Below are 25167 nucleotides of genomic sequence, written 5' to 3' on the forward strand. Positions count from 1 at the left end.
TATTATAACAATTTTTGCGTAGCTAAAAGTATGTCTATATAGGTTTTACACCTTTCTTAACATTCCCGAACCACTCACATTAATCAAAATCAAATTTATTGGACCAGTATACACACATACAAAGAAGGTGTATAAGTTTGTTTTGTTTTTTTTTTTATAATTTTTGACTCCCTGCAAATTGTTACATGAAAAATACACAACTGATAAGTACACACAAGGAGAAAATACAAAACAAGGAGTGCAAACATGTGCCCACATAGTGCAAAGCAGTTTAAGAAATACTGAATGAATACTGAGTTAAGTACTAATTATATGTAACAATATTGTAAGATATGGACGAACACCTGGGCAGGAACAGCTGAATTAACCATTTTTTATATTTTTATATCAGCTTATTCTGGCACAGTTTAATTTATAACAACTGGCAGGTGTGAGATGTTCAAAGAAACTGTGGCCTGGATGTGACAAGTCTATTGTGATTTTTCCCTGCCTGTGTCATGTTTCTGAAATAGGTAGAAGACTAATGTCAGTGATCTTTTTGGCTGACCTGGCTATTTGCTTTAGTCTGTTCTTGTCATATTTAGTTGCTGATCCAAACCAGGGAAGGCTGACAACAGACTTGACAATTGCTGTGTGGAGCTCAATCTACAGCACCAGTGATAGAATACACACCCTCAGCTGTCACAGTAAGTACATCCACTGCTTTGGCTTTTTTATAATGCAATCTATGAATTTCAAGTCCCTAGAGAGTATGTACCTCAGAAACATGAGGGTTACCAGAACTGACACATTATTATCAAGTATGGTGACAGGAGATAATAATATTGAGGGGTCCTCCTAAAGTTCACTATCCTCTCTACAGTTGTGATTGTGTTTAGATCCATGTTGTTCTCACCACACCACAGGGCAGCTGCTCAAACACCCGTCTGCATGTACACGCATCACCATACCTGATGAGTCCAACGATGGATGTGTTGTTCACATATTTGAGGATCTTGACAGAGATAGTCATAGAGGTGCAGTTGTTGGTAATACCTAGCATCTGTAAATCATCCTAGATGAAAGTGTGCGACCTGTGATTAACCTGCACCCCGTCCCGGGCTGATTCCTACCCTAAATTCGATGCTGAATAGTATTTACACCTGCTCTCGCGAACTTGAATTTAGGGTTTAACGCCAACACTTGTTGCCTTAATGCATATCGTTCGCTTTCAGAATTACCTTAAACTCAATGGAAGGCCGCAAGAAGCGAGATCCTGTGTTATAAGTATCGGGTTCAATTCCCAGGTACAAACCCCACGGTTTCATTCAGAAACGCCAATTTTACTAAACTTAACAAGCACATTTTTGGGATGTAGGAAAAAACCGGAATGACCAGAGAGAAACTAACATTTATTACTGAATCGTATGTTATACTGTACTTACAAATAAAATTAGTCTTAAAACAACCTTTTTACAAACATTCCAATATTACACACACTCTCTTCTCATTTAATCTCACTTGCGTTCCCAGGGTGCAACGCAATTTCAGCGGTGAAGTTCCGCCCATGTGCGTAATTCACGAATCAGAAAGGTCCGCCTTTCTTCTCCCCGCCCCAAACAGACTCCAGAAACTGTCGCCATTTTGGCTCCAACGTGATTCTGTCGCCTCGTTTAAATTAAAGGCAATGCCGAGCCAACATGGCGGTCAAAGCAAACTGGTGGGGCGTATAGGACCATTTGTCAACTCGGCGGCGCCACCCAGCGTCAAGTTACCCGGCAGCTACGTGTGCAGTTAAAATGACAACTCCAGGCTGTCCACGTCAACACAGAAATACTCCAACATGGACACGGTGGCTCTGGTAGGGAATCTTTATAATATATATCTAGACATCTAAATGCAATGGCGTGTGTATTCGTGCTCGGTTTGAAACGAATGGAGAGACTAAAACAAAGCTTGCTGAGAATGAAAGTGTTTGGAGCGTTCAATGAGGAATAACAATTATTTTTTAACCAAAAAAACTGACTTTGAATGCCTTGCTGCTTTAAATGTGAGAAATGCGAGATTTCCGACCAGTGAATTAAAACTGAACACGTTTTTCATTAACAAAAGTGAAGAAGACAACTTGAGTTATCCTTGTCACAATTTGGTATTATCACAGCCGTTACATATTTTAATACGCATTTATACTGCAGTTTTTTTCAGTTGATCGTAACGTCTTGACACCGAAGTTTCCACACATTGCCATAAAGTTGCGGTAATGAAAAAATGATCCAAGTTAATATTCCAGGACATCCATTTGTATTTTAAAATCCAGCAAACTACAGATTAGGATCAAGTGGAATGGGGATGGACAAGTGATCCGTTGTAAAACTTTTATTTAGAATTACCAAAACCATCGCTTCTACCAGCTAAGCGAGACTTCATGAGAGTGCCACGTCCCGTCCAGTCCAGTCCCGTCAAAAGCGGTTTCACGGGCAGGCCTGTAGTCGGAAAGAAGAATTGTATTTACTGTTGGTACCGATTCAGAGTGTCACACACACAAAGCTCACACTCAATTTTTCTTAAATACTTATTTTTTTATATATCCGTGTGTGCATGTGTAAAGTTCATGTAAGTGTATATATACTAAAGAAGTAATATATTTTAACTCATGTAAAGTTTTTATGCTATGACTATAAAGTCAAAAAAGTCTAATTTAAAGGGCACACGAACTTTGTAACAGCTTTATGGATATATACCCCAACCATATTTACTGTATTGAATCTTTTTTCAGTTTGTACTTTTTGTCATTGATCAACAAAAAAGTGAAAAATCGTCAAAATAATTTTTCAGAGAGTTGTAAATTAATTGTAAGAAGAGAGAGATAGAGAAACACACACTCTTCTTGTATGCAATATTTATTCTTGTATCCATCCTTCCATTTTCTTAGCTAAATGTCTGGTTCAGAGACGGTCCCATCAGCAATGGGTAAAAACGTTGGCTCCCTGCCATAGACTGGGTGGCAGTCCTTTATGCGATACCCCCAGTTCCTCATTCCAAGCCAGTTTCAAGTTACCGGTTAACTTAACATGCACATCTTTGGGATGAGGAAGAAAAACTGGTATTCCCAGAGGAAATACATACTGATACAGGGAGAGTGTTCAAGCTCCATAAAATTAGTGTCTGGGATTTGAACGTATGATCCTAGAGAAGGAGTAGTACCCACCATGCCACCTTATCTGTCCCTTTATGACACACCTAAATAGGGTCTAGAATCCTCAGGGGGTTGTGGTTGGGTTTGAGCACTGTGGCTACAGGCATTTATTGTAACCAATTTCTCCAAAAAAAAAAAAAAAAATAGAAATTAGACGCTTTTTGACTTATGATGCATTACATTTATTTAGACCTACAACATGAGAAATTACATCTAGACTATATTTTACTTTTGTGGAAAAATCAATAAAGCAGGCAGTGCAAGATAAGAAACGCTTCATCTCTTAAGTTTTTGTTTTGAAAATGTTTTTATGAAAAGTAGCAATGAACATACATACAAGTAAAAATGATACAGACTTAGTTGATTATGTATTTGCAGATTGCCTTTTGATAAATAAAATGAAATTTCGCAAGAAAGCAAATTAAAATGAAGCAACACAGTTGAACTCTATGCGCTAAAAGTCAAGGCAGCATTAAGCATCTTTCTCTGCCTAACTGTAAGGTAGCACAGTGGTAGATTGAGCTGATAGATTAAACAAGATGTTCAGCGAACAACAAAATTGACATTAAAGTAAGCCATTTTTAGAATTCATAAAATTGGTCAGTGGAGTTCAACCAGTATGCAGTGAAGGTGTTTCTATTGAGATCAGGGAAAAGATGCACAGCTGATAGGTACAGGCACTACCTAAAATGTAACCGTGAAGATGGAGGAGAATTTAATGCCAATCCAAGATTAAAAAAAAAAAAAAAAAATCAGCTTTGTTTTAAATAGGTCCTTTTATGTGGTAAAAAAAACATCATAAACTGTTTATCAAATAGTTATTTTGCAGTTTGTTTACAATATATTTGTTGCACAGGAACAAAAAAAAATTAAGTGACTTTCCTAGGGTTACACAATAAGTCTGACAGTGATTGAGCCAGCAAGCATTTGACTTCTAGGTTCGAATCGCTAACTATTCTTCCAGTCCTTTAAAAGCACCAATCATCAAAACTGTAAAGAAAAATAAAAAAAAAAAAAAACTTGCAGGACCCTGAAAATCCTTTAAAGCTCAGTAAGGCCTAATGTAAAAAAAAAACAAAAAAACAAACTAGGGAAAGTATGGTGAAAATGTAAATGATACAGATCAGGGCACTATGAAAAAATGAGTTTTTAGGCAAGAATTCAAGGAGGCCATCAGGAAGTTTTATGACATCCCTAAACAAACTACAATCATCTACAATTGTGATGGGGAGAAGTTCATATGCAAAAAGAATTTTCTAGATATATTGAAAATCCAGGGTCCATGTGAATATGGCAGAATGGAGGCTATTTTTGTAATCCAAGTAGGCTTTAATTTCTTTTAGTGTGCTAAAATGATTCTGTAGTTTGATGAGAACTAAAATTATGTTTATAGCCCCAACTTTGAGTGCTATTTTTAGAATAAGTGCAGTACCACACATCAGTCTGCGAACATCAAAGTTTACATTTTGAAACCTGTCTATTCTATTTCATCAGGTACAAGGTAGGAACCTGTCATGGACAGAAACTGTGTATTAATCTAACATGCACATCATTAGAGAGTTATGGAAAAATCAGAGTATACACAGAAGAAGCCACACAGACACATGACCAATGGGCAGGTTCCAAACAGACAGCAAGTGAATATGGATTTCAACTCCATGATATTGAATCTGTGAGGTAGCAGTGCTAGCCTCTTTGCCTTTTACTGTATATGCCCTGCACTGTTAATGGACTGGCACCTTCTCCCGGGTTATTTCTCTTTTACTAGCATAGGCTCTAACCTCCCATAAACTTAAATTAGATTAACTGTGTCTGAGAAGGCACCCAATATAATATATACTGTACATAAATAAGGTAATAAACAGCATTTGTTGCAGAATGGACCTCTGTGTGTAGATGAATTCAGACAAAGCACATCATTTCATAATGTGGTAATAGTTAACATGATTGTTTAGCTTTCATTCTAAGTAAGCCTTTACTTTATTATTTTTTTGATTGAATCTGTGAGGTAGCAGTGCTAGCCTCTTTGCCTTTTACTGTATATGCCCTGCACTGTCAATGGACAGGCACCTTCTCCCGGATTATTTCTCTTTTGCTAGCATAGGCTCTAACCTCCCATAAACTTAAATTAGATTAACTGTGTCTGAGAAGGCACCCAATATAATATATACTGTACATAAATAAGGTAATAAACAGCATTTGTTACAGAATGGACCTCTGTGTGTAGATGAATTCAGACAAAGCACATCATTTCATAATGTGGTAATAGTTAACATGATTGTTTAGCTTTCATTCTAAGTAAGCCTTTACTTTATTATTTTTTTGAATCAGCTACTTCAGTATTGAATTTATCTTTTAATAACATCTCATAACAATAAATAATTGCCTAAAAGTCAGACCTAGTAACAAGAATTGGCAGGTTAAGATCGTGTGACGTGTCCAAACTAGCCCTGTGTGACTTGAATGTACGCACAAGTATGCCCTCTGATGGACTGGTACACTATCCAGAGCAGGTTCGTTCCTGACTAGAGGATCTACTCTGGATAGTCTGACTCTGAATCAAGTTCAAGGTGTATGCCATGTACGACTAACTAGTCAAAGAACATTGAACATGTCAAGTGAGACAAGCTTCTCTCTTACAGGTTGGGATATGACACTTCTTTCAGGCTCAAGTTCTGTGATACACTCAGGCTCTGGGTTTGTAAGAAGTCAGTGCATGACAGAACTTTTGCTTGGAAGGACCATACATCAAAACTCATAAATGGAGAAATAAAGGGCTGGGTGGACCAAGTCCTGTCTTCAGACATCATAGTACAAATGGATTAAAATTGTTCTCTCGGTTTATTCTCTAATCAGTATACTGTACATGTGCATGTTTAATTGTGCATCATAAGAGGGGGGTGGTTTGTTGTTTCTTCTTTGACAATTGCATGTTAAATACTGGAAAAGTCAGGGTGTAACTCTTATTTGTATATAAGTCCATGAGAACCCTGAATGCAATGAGGACTGATCATTTATGTTAGGTAGAATGCCCAGAGGAGGTTTGGCAGTCTCATGGCAAGGAACCCCAGCAGATTTTATTTTTTCTCCAGCCGTCTGGAGTTTTTTTTTTTTCTGTCCTCCCTGGCCATCGGACATTACTTTTATTCTATTTTAATTAGTGTTCTCTTATTTTAATTATTACTTTGTCTTTTTTTCTCTTTCTTCATCATGTAAAGCACTTTGAGCTACATTATTTGTATGATAACGTGCTATATAAAAATATGTTATTGTTGTTGTAAGTATCTCTTATGAAGAGTCAGTATGTAACTGTCATGTGTGTAGAAATATCTCTTTTTGCATCTGTACATGGTAAATTGTGTAAATATACAATACTTGGAGATCAAAGTTTTTATGTGTTATTGTGCATACGGGTTAATGTGGGCCTGATTTACACTTCTAATCAGTGTTTATTTTTTTGTCATCAGCAGCACCAACAAAAACATCTGTTTAGTTTTTGACAGATATGAATAGGTGACTTCAAGTGAGGCATCTAGACTGTGATGTGACAGATGTGTTGATAATCTAACAGTTTAGGTGACATAAGGTTTTCCTACTTCAGTTTATGCTGTACACATGCCATTTAAATTTGGTTATTGCTCAGCTTGGTTCATCATGGTTATTGGCTTCTTTAGATTTTGCAGTATCATCACAGATTGTTTAAGTGTATGGAATTTGAAATACATAATGATAATTAATACAGAAAACATTGTCTGAATATAAATGTACTAATGAAGAATCACCACTGTATTAGGCAGCATTACGTGCTTGGACGTGAAAGAATAAAAGTGAGCATTAAAAGAAATTTGCGCTTTAGGCCCTTCCTCATTTGGCACATGTGCTGTAATTTATACACTAAAGTGTTCTCTGTAGAGACATTACAGTGCAAGGAGCAGAACAAAATAGGGAGTTAGGAGGAATGTAGTGAGCCCAAGTGTGTAAATGGAGTATTGTACAGTGTGAGAATTCAGTAATGTTGTAAAATAGCTTGCTGGGTCTTTGCTGTTTTTTTGACATTTTGGGAGAATTATATTAAGACTTTTTTGCCTTACACAGTAACCGTCAGATGTGTGCAGGGGAAGGAGGTTTTGTGCTTCCTTTTTAGTTTGATGGATTATTTTTTTTCTTTGAAACACAACTGTAACGTTGTTTTGCTCACATGACTATAATCTTTGACTGAATTATGTGCAACAGTTATGTGTATTGTTCCCTTAAATAAAATTTAAAAACTCATTATATGTCTTGATGTAAACAAACTGCTAAAATACCAAAATATACTTACAGTAATATTAATGTATGTTATTTTGTTAAGTGTGCTTTCTATTTGTTATTATCGTATTAACAAAGGCTTGATCACAAAAAGTATCATTAATGGAGACAGACTTAAAATCTAGAAGTTCACTGCGATCTACTGTCCTGTCTTGTGCCCTGTGCTAGCTGAGATAAGCTCCAGCACTCCCTGTGACCCCGCTGTGGGTTAGAAAATTATTGAACTGACAGACTAATGGAAAAAATAAAAGGTTATCTGCAGGAAATATTTTAAAGATGCATTAATGTTATACTTGTGTAGCTACTCATCAAAAAGTACCAACTTTAACTGTTTTTGTGAGGCTAGTCTGGAGTAAAATGTGATACTGGAAGTCAATCTATTGGTTCACAATTGGCGAGGCAAGGAACTTGAGTAGAAAAATTACTATTGTCCTCTATAATACACAGTTTTGCTCTGTAAAATGAGAATATTTGTGAAGAGTAAAGCTTAGCAACCAGGATGCACAAAGTGATTTTGGTAAATTCAAAGAAAATAGTGAATTTGACATCAGCTTAGGAATTAATTTTTAAACACAATGGAGTGAGATGTTATTTTGCAGCTTCAGTAATATTTTATTTGAGACTGGGGTACTTAACTCAGGTCCTGGAGGTCTGCAGTTGCTGCAGGCTTTTGCTGTAATCAGATTTTTAATTAGAACCCATTTACTTATTACTAAAGCAATAGGTTTTTTTGGGCTTAGTGTTAGTTAACTCATTTGTTACAATTCAGAACTCTTAATTGCTTATTTCAAACAACTGCATTCAGGTTTTAATTGTTGTCTGTTTTCATAACCAGCAATCAGTTAATAAGGAGGGACAAACAAGATAGGAACCACTAGCTCTCCAGCTAATATGCTTCCATTTAAACCTGTGTATAAGCATCGTGAAGGGTCTGTGTTAATTAAATGTTTTGAGATAAATAAGAGAGCAGAGAAGGACCAAGAGGTACAAATCTGTTCCAGACCACAAAACATATACTGTAGATAATGTTCTTATAAAACAAAAAAAAAAAAAAAACGTACATTGTGCTAAAGATTTGTCTTGGCAGAATGAAAGCACTGACACGTCATATAATTAAATATCAAGTTTCAGTATCTGCTAGGCCTGGCTTTTAATCACAAAACTGGTTGGAATGAAAACCTGCACCCACTGAGGACTTCCATGACTGGAGTTGAGGACACCTGCTTTAGACCATACAGTATGTATGAATGACATTTACAAGAGAATACAACTTCAGTGACGTTTTTCTTATTGTCTGATATTTTTGTCATTGTATGTGACTTGCATGACCACATGAAGTTCTCATTTTGGTATAATAAAGTGCTCTATGACCTTGATCTTGACTTTCCCCCCCACTGTAAATTTAAGCATTTTTGAAAAATGAGCATATTTAGTGAACGCATCTCTTTAGAAAAAAAAAAAAAAATTTTAATGAAGCATTTTATATAAGCAAAAGTTTTCGTCTAGGTTCTTGTCAGTTTGACAAATTCCTATCTCTGAGTATTCTGTCAAAGGGTCTCATCTTCCAAATAAAACAAAGTTTTATTTCTGTATAAGGAGAGCATGTTAATGGTAGGAAAATGTGTAGTATTTATAGGGCAATAGTACTTATTTCTAATGGATTGTTCTTAGTCATATAAAAACAACGTTCAGTCAAACATACACTACAGAACAACAGCACAATGTTAAAGGTGACATAGAATAATGAGCAAAATGTTTTTCAGCAGTCCTCAGGGTTTGCTGGTATTTGTTAGCCCAGGTTGCTGGAGAGTTGTAACATAAGGAGCCTAAATTAACCAACTACTTCCATCAATCATTGGATCATGACTTTTAGAAATCTCAACAAACTCTTTGTCACCATTACCAAAAGGAGCATAATTCAAAAGAATGAAGTGGCAGGTTCTGGCAGAACATCAGTGACTTCCTAGCATCTGAACACCGCATCCTTTAGAGCACTAATTACCTTTCTTTTTACTCATCTCACAATTTAGGCAGACATGCAGGGCTAGTGAGCAGCAACATCCACTTCCAACAAGCAGGTGCCTTCATTGAGAGTGCTGGACTGTCTCAAGGTTAAAAAGTGACGTACAGCCAGTTCATTATTATGGCCATCAAACCATAATATAGACTGGAACTGCTGAGTTGCTCAGAATGTCACCAGTTTTTATTGGGTATAAAGACCAGATTAAGTAAAACAACAAATGGAAAATAATAGATTATATTAAATATTTAAATTGTGTGCCAATTCCAGTCATGGATCATAGCTGTCATTAGGAAATCTACTGTTCTTTTCCAAATGATACTAAATAGTAACCAGAATTAATTGTGCATTAAGTGACCTCAGAGGGGTAAGTTATAGTTTTAATAGGCAAATGAAGGGAGATCTGACAGAGGCCAGAGGGTAGGGATGGGGAAAAAAAAATAAAGTTTGTATAAATATATATTATCCATCCATCTCTTATCCAACCCGCTATATCCTAACTAGATGGTCACGGGGGTCTGCTGGAGCCAATCCCAGCCAACACAGGGTGCAAGGCAGGAAACAAACCCCGGGCAGGGCGCCAGCCCACCGCAGTATATATTATCTAAAATATATAAAAGACATTCAGAACCCTTCTCATCAGAGCAGTGTCAGAAACTACATCCCTACCTTTCAAGTTTGTGGTTAGGTTTCAAAGGAGTCAGTTAATAGAGAGGGACACCTCAAGAATGATTGTTTTAATTTGAAACTCTACCACTTACATAATAAGAGGTAGAAAACAGAGCTGCAATTTACTATCATGCTGCTTACTGTATATTATTAAGAAGACAACATCCTTTGTGAAAGTACAGTATAAAAGGAAACATGCCAGTGTGATTGTGTATGTGTGTGTAACAACTTTAAAGCAAAATGTGGGATGAGAATATGGTATTTAGCAGGGACGTGTTTGTCATATCATGTATGTGAGCTATATAAAGGGGTGAGTGTGGCTGTGTTAATGGATGATTTTCATTGCAGCAACATTTGAGTGTGTCTTTGTGCAATTCTAGCCTCTGGCTGGTTTAGGGATGTCCTTAAGTTAGTGTAATATTGACCCTTGAGCACTTTAAAGCAAGGCTTCCCAACGTCTGTCTTGCAGGGCAATAGTGGCTTCAGGTTTTGTTTCATCTCAGTTGATTAATTAGAAGCCAGTAATAGAATGTATTTACTTTTATGGCATATTAGTGTTTTCTTTTTGACACATCAGGCCATTCTGATATTGTAGGTTTTCCTCTCTAAGGATATCATTCACTTTTTGGTAGTCTAGGGCAGATTAGTAACTCTTAATCCTTCACCCTTTTCTCTTTGATTTTCTGTACAAATATCTTATTGAAGCAGATAGTCATGTTGAGCACACTGAGGTGTGAATGAGACCAAGTTTGAAGGTGAACTTTGTGGCTCCTTTGTCATTTAAATCACAAGAACAAGAAACAAGAAACAACTAAGACTGGAAATGTACCAGTTTAAAACTAAATGTTATTAATTTAGGTGTTTAGAGTCTAATCAAGCAAGCTTGAGCAACAGTTGCTTAAATATCAGTAACTGGCTTTAATTTAAGAAACTGGGTTGGATAAAAATCTGTAGCCACCATGTTACCCTAGGAACAAACATGAGGACCCCTGCTGTAAAGCATCCTGCTTTGCCCTGCAGGCCTCTTCTGGCAATATCATTAATCTTGAGTCTAGTAAGTATCCTGCTGCAGACAATCGAGGAGGCCTGAGTATTAACATGCAGGAGTTGCTTTAATTTATCGTAATATTTGTCAATCAGAAATTGACAGTATTTATCATTCCTGCAACTGGCATCATAGGAGCACTACTTTGCGAAGAATGTGGTATTTCTCAGTGGTGATGTAAAGCTCCAGGGTGTCTGTCTATGGTGATGTGCACCATTTGATAAGACCTGTAGTCCAAGCCAGGCTATATTTCTCATTGCAATGCATTAGTAATTTGACTTTGACTTTCATTTTCAGGAGCCTTCACTTTACACGGTCAAAGCTGTCTTCATACTGGACAACGATGGCACACGCCTGCTGGCCAAGGTACTGTATAACTTCATGAAGGCCTGTGTGGAAAGGTTGGATAACACTGGGGCTGAGCAGAAAACTGCTGTGGTAATGCCGCATTTTTTTATTGTAGGCATGCCTGTATATTGAAGTTGGACCTCTGCTGTTAATGGTTGGGAACTAAGCTCTTGAAATATGTTATACCAGCATAGCTACTAGTAAAGTATTTCTGCTCTGATGTGTATTTAATGACCTGCAATCTAAGACGATGAGAGTTATGACTGTTATTTCCTCCCGGAGCACTAGGGATCATCGACCAGTCTGCTTAGTGAGGAGTGGAGTTCTATAGTATCTACAGGGTTTCATTGCTGTCATTCTTTTTAATTCCTATTGGAAATGGAATCCCATCTTAATTATACCTCCTGCTTCAATTTTTACTATGTTTACTGAATGAACCCTCTGAAATAGTTAACATTTAAGACATTTTGTGGAATACAATCACTTAATTCTTTGATATTTTAATTAATATTGTCCTTTAGTGTATTTCTGAACTGAAGTGACATTTAAAGCTAATGTTCTTTTGAGCAGTGACACAAGTGGGAATGAAGGCTACGCTGGTGTCTTGTGCATTTATTGCATTGGCTAATTCGAGCAGTGCTTTTATTGTTGTGTCACCAATGAAGAATGCTACATAAAGTAAAGGCTAATTGAAGGTTTTTAAAATAGGTCAAAAAGGAAGTGCGTATGAATGGAGCTATACGAAATAAATCTGGCTAACTGTGTAAGGTGCTTTAAGGTAATATAACCTGTGTAAAATACTATAAATAAAGATTGCTGGTAGTGGTACATTACTGTAACGCTTACAGATAAACGTAGTATACAATAATGGTTTATTGAGATAGTTTTGGTAACTGTAAACTGCCTGTGTCTTAAATGTCAAACATGTATTCATCTCAGTCACACTTCATATTCTAGATACATTTTTGAAAGCACAAGCTGAACAAAGAGGGCTTTCCCTTAAAGATAGGGTGAGAAGCTCAGTCATCCGGGAGGGGCTCAGAGTAGAGCCGCTGCTCCTCCGCATCGAGAGGAGTCAGATGAGGTGGCTCGGGCATCTGATCAGGATGCCTCCTGGACGCCTCCCTGGTGAGGTGTTCCGGGCACGTCCAACCGGGAGGAGGCCCCGGGGAAGACCCAGGACACGCTGGAGGGACTATGTCTCCCGGCTGGCCTGGGAACGCCTTGGGATTCTCCCGGAAGAGCTGGAAGAAGTGGCCGAGGAGAGGGAAGTCTGGGCCTCTCTGCTTAAGCTGCTGCCCCCGCGACGCGACCTCGGATAAGCGGAAGAGGATGGATGGATGGATGGACAAGCTGAATATTAAAACAAAAAAATAAAGCAAGCATTTTTAGTCTGTTCATAATTCAAAAGTAGGAATATCATCTAGGTAGGTATATCAATTCTTTTGTGACTTTCCTAATGTTGAGGACCAGTATGGAAGAAGCTACCAATAAAGTAAACCAAAAAGAAACAGACCAATGGATTCATTGTCACTTTCAATAATTTCTTCTGTGCTTCTTCATCTGTCTCTTTACAGTACTATGATCCTGATTTCTTTCCATCCATGAAGGAGCAGAAAAATTTTGAAAAGAATGTTTACAACAAAACACACAAAACTGACAGTAAGTTAGACGAATATATTCTACTCTAAACTCTCATGCATTTGTATGTGTCTCGCTGTCTATTTCCTGTAGAAAGCTGGCTGGTAACTGGTGGTCTTCTTTGTCCACAGGTGAGATTGCCTTCCTAGAGGGAATGACTATTGTGTATAAAAGCAGTATTGACCTTTTCTTCTATGTGGTGGGCAGTGCCCAGGAAAATGAGGTACTTCTTAAAACAAGGCAAATAATATGTTTTTTTCAATAATATTGCCAGTAAAATGCAACAAAACACTTTTACATTCTCAAATCACTATAAACAAAATTCAGGGTAACAAGGAGGCATCCCAGCAACATAAGGCAGGAAACAACACTGGATGGGGTACCAGTCTATGGCAAAGTCAATTTGTGCACACGCTCACAAAGGGATAATTTAGAATTCAAACTAAACTAAAATTAATGTCTTTTGGGTTGAAGCAGAAAATATAAAGTATCTAGAAGAAAAATGTACACAGACCCAAGGAGATCATGCATAATTCATACTGCATTTCCCCAGTAAAATACAGCTCTAGTAGAAATTTAAATGGGAATCTTAATATTGAACGGATAAATGATCTTTGAATATGGTTTTTACTGAGACTCAAGAAAATAAGTCAGAATGCAATTTGATGTAGGAACAAGCGATGAAAGGACCCCTCTTTCCCATGATTCCTGTGATCCTCCATCAGGGATGACTTTACCATAGGCAGGCAAACAACTTGGCAGGTGGGCCGTGGCACCAATGGCCACATTTGGGTACCGAGAAAAGAAACAGAATAGGTGAGGGTTAGTATTCAAATATAATTATCATGTTACTTATGTTATAGTGCTAATGACTAACAACAGAGATGCAGTATGTACAGTTAATCAGCAGCTCTAGTCAGGATATGCTAAACTGAAGTAGTGAGTCTTCAGCCGGGATTTAAAGGCTGAGACTGAAGGGGCATCTCTTATAGTAGCAGGCAGACCATTCCACAGTTTAGGGGCCCTGTAACTAAAAAAAAATAGAGGGTATCAATAGCATATGTGCTACATAGTAGTAAGATACTAATAGATGCATCATAGTAACTCCTTGTGTCCCCAGTTTTAAACTGTTACCCAGGTGATAGGGATAGTATTCGAAGCTGGTCACTGTCTATACACAGTATATTACCCTGTGCTTTTTTTCACTTTCATACTTCAATTTTTCTTTCATACCTCAGTTACATTCATGTGAAGTTAAATGGGAATGTGACCGAGTATGGGTATGTGTGTTGTTATGTGCTGTGATTTACTGGTACCCCAACTACAGTTGATTTCTGTTACAGTATTCATACAATTGATCAAACTTTACTTTATAGCTCAATTAACAAGTTGTACTTTCAGAAGATGGCTTCACAGTATAAGAAGATTACAATACATTAATAAACACAAATATTGAGCAGCAAAATAGAAAGTAAAATGCAAAAGGCATTGGCTGACACCAAGATGATGTTGGAAGTTTATTTAACACTTTTCATATACCATTTATCAAAGGTAAAAGTTAAAATTCAGGAAATGGTACAAAACAGCAAAGAATGGGTTAACTTTCAGTAGTGATCACTATCCTATAGTGCTGTAAAAGTGCAGAAATATAGTTCAGTTGTGTACACACATACACGTTTTATGTTTAGGACACTGGTAAATGTTCAGGGTCATATAATGAGTAATTTAATGTGTAAGCTTGTACGTTACAGTTCAGTGCCTTGGTGTTTGGGGGCTACATTATGCGCTAAGAGCGTTTTCATTACATGAATTCTTGTGATAAGGACAAAAAAATCATAAAGAATTCACTCACATAACTTTGTGTTTCTATGGGGATCAGTGACAGATATTCATGATACAACAATCACAATCAGACATTAATAATGTTTTTCATTACTTTGATGTGACCCTGACTTGGATGTGAAAAGGTTGTACTGATAATAACAAGTCCAATGAATCAGTTCTCTAATAAATAGTACTTGCCTCAGAAGGTCATAGCTTTTAAATATGCCTAGTTGTTAGCAGAGTTACAGTGTGCATCTTCATTAATTAGGGATGTCCTTGTGCTGCTGTAACATCACCATCTTTTCTCTTCCAGTTGATGCTAATGTCGGTGCTGAACTGTCTCTTTGATTCCCTGAGCCAGATGTTGAGGTGAGTATCTAATACAAACTGAAACATGCCATGTACTCAGCTCTCTACAGGCCTAAGCAATGGCAAGTGCTTTCCAGTAGTTGCGTGCACATATTTATGTTAGGATAAATTTGAAGGTACTGTATACTGTAACAGATAATAACAGATCTGTATACTAATAAATGCTGAACATGCACAAACACTCTTGTAAGTGCTTATGAATGATGCAGCAGTTTAAAAAATAAATCTAATAATTGAAAGTTGTGCATGTCTATGTCAGAGGTAAAAGCAAAAAGAACATTGATTTTTTTTTTCTTTTTTATGTTTATATTCTGGGTGGCACGGTGGCGCAGTGGTAGCGCAAATAGTAGTAGCAAATAACCAAGCAAAAATACTGAGAGCATTAAATTTAGGTGTTTAAGATTAACCCAGGGTGGCACGGTGGCGCAGTGGGTAGTGCTGCTGCCTCGCAGTTAGGAGACCCGGGTTCGCTTCCCGGGTCCTCCCTGCGTGGAGTTTGCATGTTCTCCCTGTGTCTGCGTGGGTTTCCTCCCAAAATCCACAGACATGTGGGTTAGGTGGATTGGCGATTCTAAATTGGCCCTAGTGTGTGCTTGGTGTGTGGGTGTGTTTGTGTGTGTCCTGCGGTGGGTTGGCACCCTGCCCAGGATTGGTTCCTGCCTTGTGCCCTGTGTTGGCTGGGATTGGCTCCAGCAGACCCCCGTGACCCTGTCTTCAGATTCAGCGGGTTAGAAAATGGATACATTTTTGAGTATACATTTACTCAAAAATAGGTGTAGATTCAGGAAAGACAAAAGCAGACCTCTGACAATTCCAGAGAGAAGGCAAAAAAGAACTACAAGGGTTGAGGTCATGTGGATTATTCACAATACTGGATTAACTTTCACTTGCAAAGCTCTGTTTAATCCAATTTATGATCGTATGGCAGGTTCCACCCTATGTGGGGTGTCAGTCCATCATATAACACACTCATACAAGCACACACACTTTCTAATACCAGGGCAATTCAGAGTCACCAGTTAACCCTTGCTTGCATGTACTTTTCTAATATATTTACAGTAGCAATTCCTTAGGCAATTTTGCCTTTAATGTTTGAGTACTGTGAATTGTTTAAATTTGTGCTTTACGATTAATGATTGACTTTACCCTGCTTGCAGCAGAGCTCCTTGTGTGAATCGAACTATAACTGTGCTTCTGTGCTGTCAGGGTAGCAAAGAAGCTGTTATTGGCTGCTGACAGAAGTTCAATATGTTAGGTACCAGCTTGTCCTGAACACATTCTGTATATGTTTAGATGGGATACTTCTTTAGTGATCATTTCACTTGTATATTTTTTTCAAAAAGCATCATTGGTCCCCAACATTTTTCTAAGTGAAATAAAAGCATCACAGAAGATGCAAATATGATCTTCTTCTTCTTCTTATGGCTGCTCCTGTTAGGGCTTGCCACAGCGTATCATCTTTTTCCATATCCACCTGTCCTCTGCATCTTGCTCTGTTACACCAATCACCTGCGTATCCTCTCTCAACACATCCATAAACCTCCTCTTATGCCTTCCTCTTGCCTGGCAGCTCTATCCTTAGCATCCTTTTCCCAATACAGGGGTCCTCGGGTTACGACACAGTTCCGTTCCTACAACAGTGATGTAACCCGAATTTTGGTGTAAGTTGAAACACACTCTAGCCTAAGTCACTTACCTATCTTAACACATTTGCAAAATCATAATCTAGAACATAAAAACACAAACTCTAAGCCTGAGAAAAAAAGAAAAGGACCTAAATATACTGTACTGTACACTGTACTGTAGTAACAGAAAAAATGAGTGTAAAAAATCCTTACCTTTATTCCTTCTCATGTCTCAATTTTTTTAAGTTTTTATGGGAGTGAGCATTGTAAACTCGAAATGTTGTAACCCGAGGACCCCCTGTATACCCAACATCTCTCCTCAACACATGTCCAAACCAATGCAATCTCATCTTTCTGACCGTCCAAACCGTCAAACCTGAGCGGACCCTCTATTTATTTTCATTCCTCTCCTCTGTAGAGCATATCTGCACCTCTCCAAGGTCTCCTCAACCTGCTTTCTGCTCTCGCTACAGGTCACAATGACTCTTTAGACCAAACTGAATATTGCCTATCAAAGGGCACAGTAAAATAAGGCTACACCATTTGAGAATCAAAAAAATGATCAACAGCAACCAACAACTTGATTATGGCAAAAATGTGTCTCATTTACATCCCTAGAATATAAGGTTAGTTACAGATCAATACACAGCCAGGCATGTACACAAGCCCACATTAATACTATAGTATGTGTTATTGGCTTGTTGTCTCAGTTATGTGTCAGAGTACACCATGGGAATGAGCTGGAATTTTTGAAAAGAGTGGTGGTTCCCTCTGCTCTAGAAGAAATCTTTGCCTACTTTTCTTTCACAAAGGCTTACTGATACAGTTCTTTGCTAAGTCTCCCTTTGTATGATTACGACTGTGTTTACATGAATATCTTGGTGCATATATCTCACTATGATTAACAGATTTAGCTTACTTGGCAGTAAGCTCTGTCTTTGTCTAACATGGCAGTCCTATTTATTATATAGTGCATCTCTGCTCCTCAGACAAGTTTGTAGTTTAATGACAATGATATTCCTTTATTCTTTTATGCTCTGTAATTTGTATCAATAAACCCCTCCCTTCTTTATGGCAGAATCTGCAGTGTTTACTTGACAGATTCCAGTAGAAGATAATAGCATTCATTTAGATTTATTTATTTAGGTGTTTTTTTTAATATAAAGTATCTTCAAATAAAAGGACATTTATAAATGAGCCAATGGTGTGTTTAAGTGACTCAGTACTCAGTGTCACACACTAAGTTAGAGAAGGGGACCTTTTTATGTTGATGTTCATTGTTCATTATTGATTCATAAATACTAACTCATTTTTTGGTGTTTTGTGTTATATTGTTCTTTATTGATCCTTTATTATTCTTCTTTGTTATTCTATGTTTCATTGTTTTTTATTGATTGATTATTACTGTATTATTCTTTTGTATTCTGCATTTTATTGTTCCTTATTGATTCTTTATTGTCTCATTTATTTTTCATTCTAATAAGAAGTACTGTATAGCACTGGGTGCCATGTTCCATTCAGTGGATGTTGCAATTTTAAATCCTTGAAACCGTGCTTGTTGTGCCTATGGGGAAAAAGACACAAAAAAGATGTTTTTGGTTGATGTATCTGGCAAGCTAATTTATGCCTGAAAGTGCAGATTTCTGTCTTGAAATGGGAACTTTCTAGGATACTAATCCTGACTTATTTTCAAACCTTTCCCAGAAAAAACATAGAAAAACGGTCAGTGATGGAAAATCTAGATGGAGTCTTCCTTGTGGTCGATGAGGTCATTGATGGAGGGTATGGGAATATTTTTTTAGAACATGAAGATAGCATTGCATACATAAATAAAATAGATTAAAATAAAGATTAGTTGATTTATTAATTAATAAGTGTCTCAGAGGATGTGTTTTTCCCCTCACTGCCCCTGGAATCTGGCCTGGCTCCTGACTTACAGTACATGCCCTCTATAGAGAGTCTGCGACTTTTTTGGTGGGACTCTGGTTCTGCCTGCAGTCCTAAGATATACTGGCCAGGGTGGCGATTAATTTGGCAATGTCCTTTTAGTATGTTTTAATCAGATTAGTATGATGGACAACATGAATACCCACAAGCAGTATCAATTCTATTAATTTAAAGTCTTAACATGAATGCTTGTTTTTAATAAAAAATAAGAATACTGTGAGCACAGGAATTCCCAATGTCAAAGTCACCTGTAGAAGGCAGCTGTAAATTATTATGCTTGTCTGTCAATCAATCAGTTTTTTATATAGCAACCTTTACAGAACAATCTTTTCAGAGTGAGCACTATCTCAAAGTACTGTATGTTGAAAATCAGTCATTAATTTATACTCATCCTTCACAGAAGTCTATATAAGCATGAATTTTTAAACATCAATCACTTTTTATACAGCCTTCATCACAGTAAGCATCAATGTAATATATAGTGAGTGCCGTCATAAATGTGATATATACTGTAGCTATATAACACCTTTTACAGTGAGCACTTAGAAAAATCAATCTTTACATAATGCTTAACATAGTAAGAACTACTGCAAACTAATTTACCATTTAGTTTTATTTACTGTATGTGATATATTAATGTGTGTAAATTACAGATCACAAGTGCATAATATAATCGCTTTCTTGTTGTTGAACTTAGTGATGGAGACTGACCCAGCAACCTTGTGCTGTACACTTCTGTTTACTCACTAGTCCAAACTGCCTTAAAAGAAGAAAAACAAACCTTTAATACCATCCTGCTTTTCCATAATAAACACAATTTCAAAGTGTACTTTCTATTCACATGTTCTATGTTTTATTGTTTGGATAATGAGCTGCCTTAGACTAATAATAATAATAATAATTAATTGAAAGGTACAAAATAAGTATTTCTATAATTCTAAATTTAAAGACTTGGAGGGATAAGTGACTTAGTTTAGGACAATGGTAGGAACCTTATGCTTAATTGTTTCTGAGAGAATTATCACATTTTAATTTTGAGTTTTCTTTGCTCACAAAAGAGTCATTCTGGAGAGTGATCCTCAGCAGGTTATCCAGAAGATTAATTTTAGGGTAAGTAAATAAACATTTTCTTTTGTTATTAATATGGCCTGCACACTAGAGATGTAGCCTGATGGGAGAACTGCCCATTGGTTTACTATAATTTAAGTTTTTATTGACTGCATGTCACATTTCAATTCTCCCGTTTAGCTTCAGTCCTTGCAACCTCATCTGAGGAGTAGAGAGCCTTTCACCAATTATACTCAAAGCAATAATCTTCATTGCAAAAATAATAAATACACTCTACATTCAACGTAGATTATCTACGTCTATATAATGCAAAAAAAAAGCCTTATTCTTTAGGGGAATAAAAGCTGTTGCAGTGTGCAAGTTTTCATAAATTCTCTTTTATTTTATTTTCAGAACATGCAAACCCCATAGGCTTGCTATAGATATTCCTTGAAATCCTCAATGAAAAAATAAACAATTATGATCAAAGGTCACAGGGATTGGGTGTTAAAATTGTATTAGAACAACAGTTTGTTGGGTTTAAAATGAGTAGGTAAATCATACCACAGGAATCTGAACGTTTTATGTGCACAGTAATCAAAAAGAATTAAGAAACTTGGGCCACATTTTCCTGTTTGCTTACCCTCATCTTTTTCACTTCCACCACTGGTGAATAAAGAGACGTCTGCCCCTTAATGCTGCAATATCATTTGCAAGGCATTCAGTGTAATTGCTGCATGCTGCCTAACCATGGATGCATGTCTGCCATCTGTTTAGTTGCTTGACTTTGTGTGTGAAAGGCGGAAGGCAATGAAGTGCTTTTTCTTTCCTTAATTTGTTCTCCTTCTTCCTCTCTCTGCCACATTTTTCTTTGTTTCTTCTCATTCATTCTCCCCTACCCGTTCTGTGGCGTAGACCCTGTCTGAGCCGGCCTATGGCTTCGTTCTCTTTGACTATATCACGGGTAACACTGAGCAGCAGGGAGACAAGAGCCAGAAAAAATAAAGGGGGGGAAGGACACCAGTTCAGGTAACTCTGCATGCAGTAAAGAACTGCGTTTGGATTATAGTATATTTTTTTTATTTCAGCTGCACTTCTAGACTGTTTTCTAAGGGCCTACTGTTACATTAAAGGTGGCAAGAAGAACAATTAAAGTAAAGAAAGCAAGTGTGCTGACTATATGAGATATTATGTACATGATTGAACTATACCATTGGTGCTTGTGATCAATTCTCATTAATTGCTTTATCTCGAACAGGTTGACGACAGCCCCTTGTCAGAACAGAGTGTGTCTCAGGTTAGTCTTCCATATATATACCATTAGCAGCACCTGGATATCAAGTACAAGTTTAAGCACCTTGCCATCACACTGGAAAGCAGTGTGATCTGGCTTTTGAACCACTGAACCCGAAAAGATCACAGTTTTAAGATCTGATTTCTTTGTCAGTTTTACGGCAATAGCTACATTTTTTTGGCTTAGAAAACTAAATAGACATTTCTGCACTTACTAAATGTAGCACATTTATGAGCCAGAGTCTTTCAATTTATTAGTATGCAGAACTCCTTAAAACAACCTTCTCACACTAATATATATCTTTGAAATGTAGGCGCAGAAAGCTGGTAAAGGTTAAGCTTTAGGCCGATTATTAATCGATAGAAATGCTGGGTCTTCCTTCATGGGGTATAGCAGTCAAAAAAAAAAAAAGCGGTCTGCAGCAACACCTTCTGGGCTATAGTTGAAACTGCTCTTTTAGATTCGATGCAGTGTGTTGCCAGACGGGTGACTTGTGTATAATGAGTTGAGCGTGGGGTCCATCAATTAAACAGTATTCCTTATTGTATTTTATTTTATTTTCTGTTTCAGGTTTTGCAGTCAGCGAAAGAGCAGATCAAGTGGTCCATACTGAAATAGGACTGTGGTGGCCGACATAGTCCTTTAGCAACGGACACAAAAGCAAACTTATGTGCATTTGTCTTTTTTTTTTTTGCCAATAGTGTTTTTATCTGGACTCATTGGCCCTTTCATTATTTATTTTGATAACGAAAATAAGAGTCTGCCAAAAACTTTTTTGCAAGACACTAACATCTTTTTCTATATATATCACAGTGTTTACACTAAAATGAATGACAATGCTACAAAATTCCTGAGTTTCTGTTTAAAAAAAAGCAAAACTTGTGCTTTAGTCAGAGTAATGTAAAGTGAGCGGCTCAATTATTGCAATCGTTTCGTTTGTGGATCAATACAGTAGATACGGACTTTGGTGAATTGTCAGTCTTGTTGAAACGCGTGTCGCGTTGTATTAATCAGTTCAATACATCTGTGCCAGCGATCAGACGTCCACTGGGGTCCACTCTCTGATCCACAGTCCCGATCATTTTGTTTTTTTTATTAAGATGACAAAAAAGGCCAAAAATCTAATAATGCAATGATGTACAAGCTCATATTGTAGTAAATATATCTTAATTGCATCATTACAATTTTTATCTGCATGTCACGTCGACCACCCTGTTTTCGAAGAAGCTTTCTTTTTATGCTTAAAATAAGTGAACTCTCACCGCGAGCTGCAGTGCTTCGAGACTTGAAAAGAGTTCATAATTCGTATTATATTTCAATACATGTTTCCAGTTTTTAATGATTTTTGTAAAAATGTAAATGCAACCAGTCTCCAAAGATCGGTTAACTAGTACAGCAATAACAACAATAATAATAATAATAATAGTAGTAGTAACATTTTGTAAAACGTGTGTTGATCGCAGTTGGTGACACAACTAAACATTATACTTTTATCTGTATGCCACATCTGATAAACCCAAAAAGGGTCTTGGGAAGTCGGAGGCTTTTCCAGCAGCACTGGACGGCGTGCTGATCAATCGCAGGACACACCGGCGCGCACACCCTCATTAATTTTTGAATATTCGCCAACTTCGAATTAAAGCCTGTAATTTTTGAATGAAAATGTGTCCAGTCCAGAAATGGACGACAGGCAGCAGTTCAGTACAATTCCACTTTCACGCGACCCAAGGCTCACGTATGTAAATTAATTCTGCATCTATAGATCCAAGACTTTTACTAATGAAGTAGTTTTATAATGGCTCCAATGTATTAGTTGACCACATGTACTAGTCAGTAGAAAAACTAGCGGAGCAAAGTGTGTAGCTTTAAATGTAATTTAACGAAATAAATATATTTATTATGGCCCAATGTGACTTCGTTTAAAAAATAGTATTGTTTACTGCTGACATTAACATTGACTTATAAAGGTGTATATACAGTGATTCTGTGCAATTTTGAGTGTGTATTTTATATTTTGCGGTGTTTTACTGAAGGATGAAATGAAAACGTATTTTCTAATTACATATAAAATGCAAATATAAATTGTAATACCTGAAAATATTTAACAGAGCTGTAAAATTTAAACAACAACCAGTTTGAGTTTAAATATTTATTTCAGTTAATAAAGACCTCGTTTAGTCAATTGATTTGTTTGTGCTTTTTTTAATTTATACTCATTTATTTTTACAGGCATAACTGTAAAATCGACTTCGAAAAATGAATAATGATGATGACATGTTATTCTCTTCTAAAGTATTTGAAAATGTAAAGGAAATGAATCATATTTTAAAAACGTATTTGGACAATTGGTCCAAGCGTCATTCAGGCAAATCTGATTGGCGAATGTATATTAAATATTCATGAGTCCTGCATACTGATTGGAAGCTGGAAGTAAATTAAGGCTTTAGCAAAAGCAACTGTGAAAACGATGTTACTTAAATATGAAAATCTAGAAGACAAGACTATTATGTTGCATCATGTCATGTGCATATTCTAGAAAAAAAAGCATTTTTAAATAATTGGACCATATGCTGTAATTACTGCACACTGCCGTTTGGGACAACAGCAGAGATACAAAGCAGTTGCTATTATACTTTAAAAATTCAATCCATCCGCCATAAAACTTAACTATGACGTGAAAGCGTGTTGTGGATCTTTACCTCCTGACCAAAATAGGAAAAGTCAGATTCTTAGAAATATGCAATAAATCAGACGAGCCAAATCTATGTATTTGGTTGTGTATATATCAGCTAATAATGGAAAGAGGGCGCTTGTTACGCCTTTGGTTGGATAGAAACAAATCTTTTAATTGGTGTCAGTATTTGTCATTAGGTTTAAAGAATGTTTTCGTTCTTCGATAAATCAGGATCATTTGAGGTTTTATTTAGATCATTTATTTAATTCCAGGAGGACGTATTTGCCTAATAAATTATACATAGCGAGTGCGTAGCCGGTTGATTGCAGTAAAGTAAACCTTCTTGTAGCCTTCCTCATGATCCCAAATGTATACAAACACTGTATTTTCCTGGTACTGTTGTTTCTTAGTGCACATTTAAGTCCGCATTTATTTTACAACTCTGCTAGACAAATATACCGATATACATTTGTGGGATTAAATAAAGGCTTACATTAAAAGGTTTATTTTGGGTTGAATGTTGTTTTTTTGTTTGTTTAACATACACATTGTAATAAACGAACAATATTACAATTGTAGATTTTTCTTATTTTAGTTACAAAGATCAGGAACCCGACCTGGAGGGGACGCCGGTTAATCGGAAAGCAACGTAACTGTCTGGAATTGAACTCGTCAGCGCGTATTCAAACGAGAAAATATGTACATACATACACATGGAGACCAGCCGAGATTGAGATGCAAGCCTCAAACGTCATGCGAAACACAGTTTATTCTTGTATTATTAATGACTTATTAATTATTGTGTTATTATCTGTATTATTCGTCGTGTTATTTGTCTTCTTATTATTGTTATTAGCAAACAGACTGTAAGAATGTGTAAATAATGAAGGCCAGCAATTTTGAGCACTTACGAGATTGTACCTAGGTGCACAGTGCCATTGTGACATTCATTTGAGTTAATAAAATGAACAGAGCCATTGTAATAATCATTATCTGCATGTCTTTTTCCATACGAACAAACTGTAAACCTACTATTTGTATTTGTTTAGTTTTTTTTTTTAATCAAAAACGTTCAATGGTGCAGTTTGAATAAGTTAAAAGAGCTGAGCCCTGTTACTGGGAATAATAAATATAGCTTAATAAATAAATTAATAAACAGTCTAATAAATAAAGCTTAATGA

General features: G+C 36.7%; 1 protein-coding gene across 3 annotated transcripts; it reads left to right on the top strand.

Moving 5' to 3' along the window:
* The first annotated feature begins 1736 nt into the window (after nucleotides 1–1736).
* On the top strand, nucleotides 1737–24972 carry copz2 (COPI coat complex subunit zeta 2). 3 transcript variants are annotated; one of them, XR_005631195.1, is made up of 10 exons: nucleotides 1737–1840; nucleotides 11515–11583; nucleotides 13143–13227; nucleotides 13338–13429; nucleotides 15344–15399; nucleotides 18729–18806; nucleotides 20030–20081; nucleotides 20934–21047; nucleotides 21277–21315; nucleotides 21883–21935. XR_005631195.1 is itself a non-coding variant. In XM_039740849.1 (9 exons), the coding sequence occupies exons 1-8, from the start codon at nucleotides 1823–1825 to the stop codon at nucleotides 21021–21023; spliced, it is 540 nt and encodes a 179-aa protein (XP_039596783.1). In that variant the 5' UTR covers nucleotides 1737–1822; the 3' UTR covers nucleotides 21024–21047; nucleotides 24582–24972. The 3 variants fall into 3 exon arrangements, 2 of the variants coding, with proteins under 2 accessions (XP_039596783.1, XP_039596784.1); XM_039740849.1 differs by lacking the exons at nucleotides 21277–21315; nucleotides 21883–21935 and adding an exon at nucleotides 24582–24972; XM_039740850.1 differs by lacking the exon at nucleotides 20934–21047 and having other exon boundaries at nucleotides 1738–1840; nucleotides 21883–22408.
* The last annotated feature ends 195 nt before the right edge of the window (nucleotides 24973–25167 follow it).

Source organism: Polypterus senegalus, chromosome 17 (assembly GCF_016835505.1).
Source record: "Polypterus senegalus isolate Bchr_013 chromosome 17, ASM1683550v1, whole genome shotgun sequence".
Classification (NCBI taxonomy): domain Eukaryota; kingdom Metazoa; phylum Chordata; class Cladistia; order Polypteriformes; family Polypteridae; genus Polypterus; species Polypterus senegalus.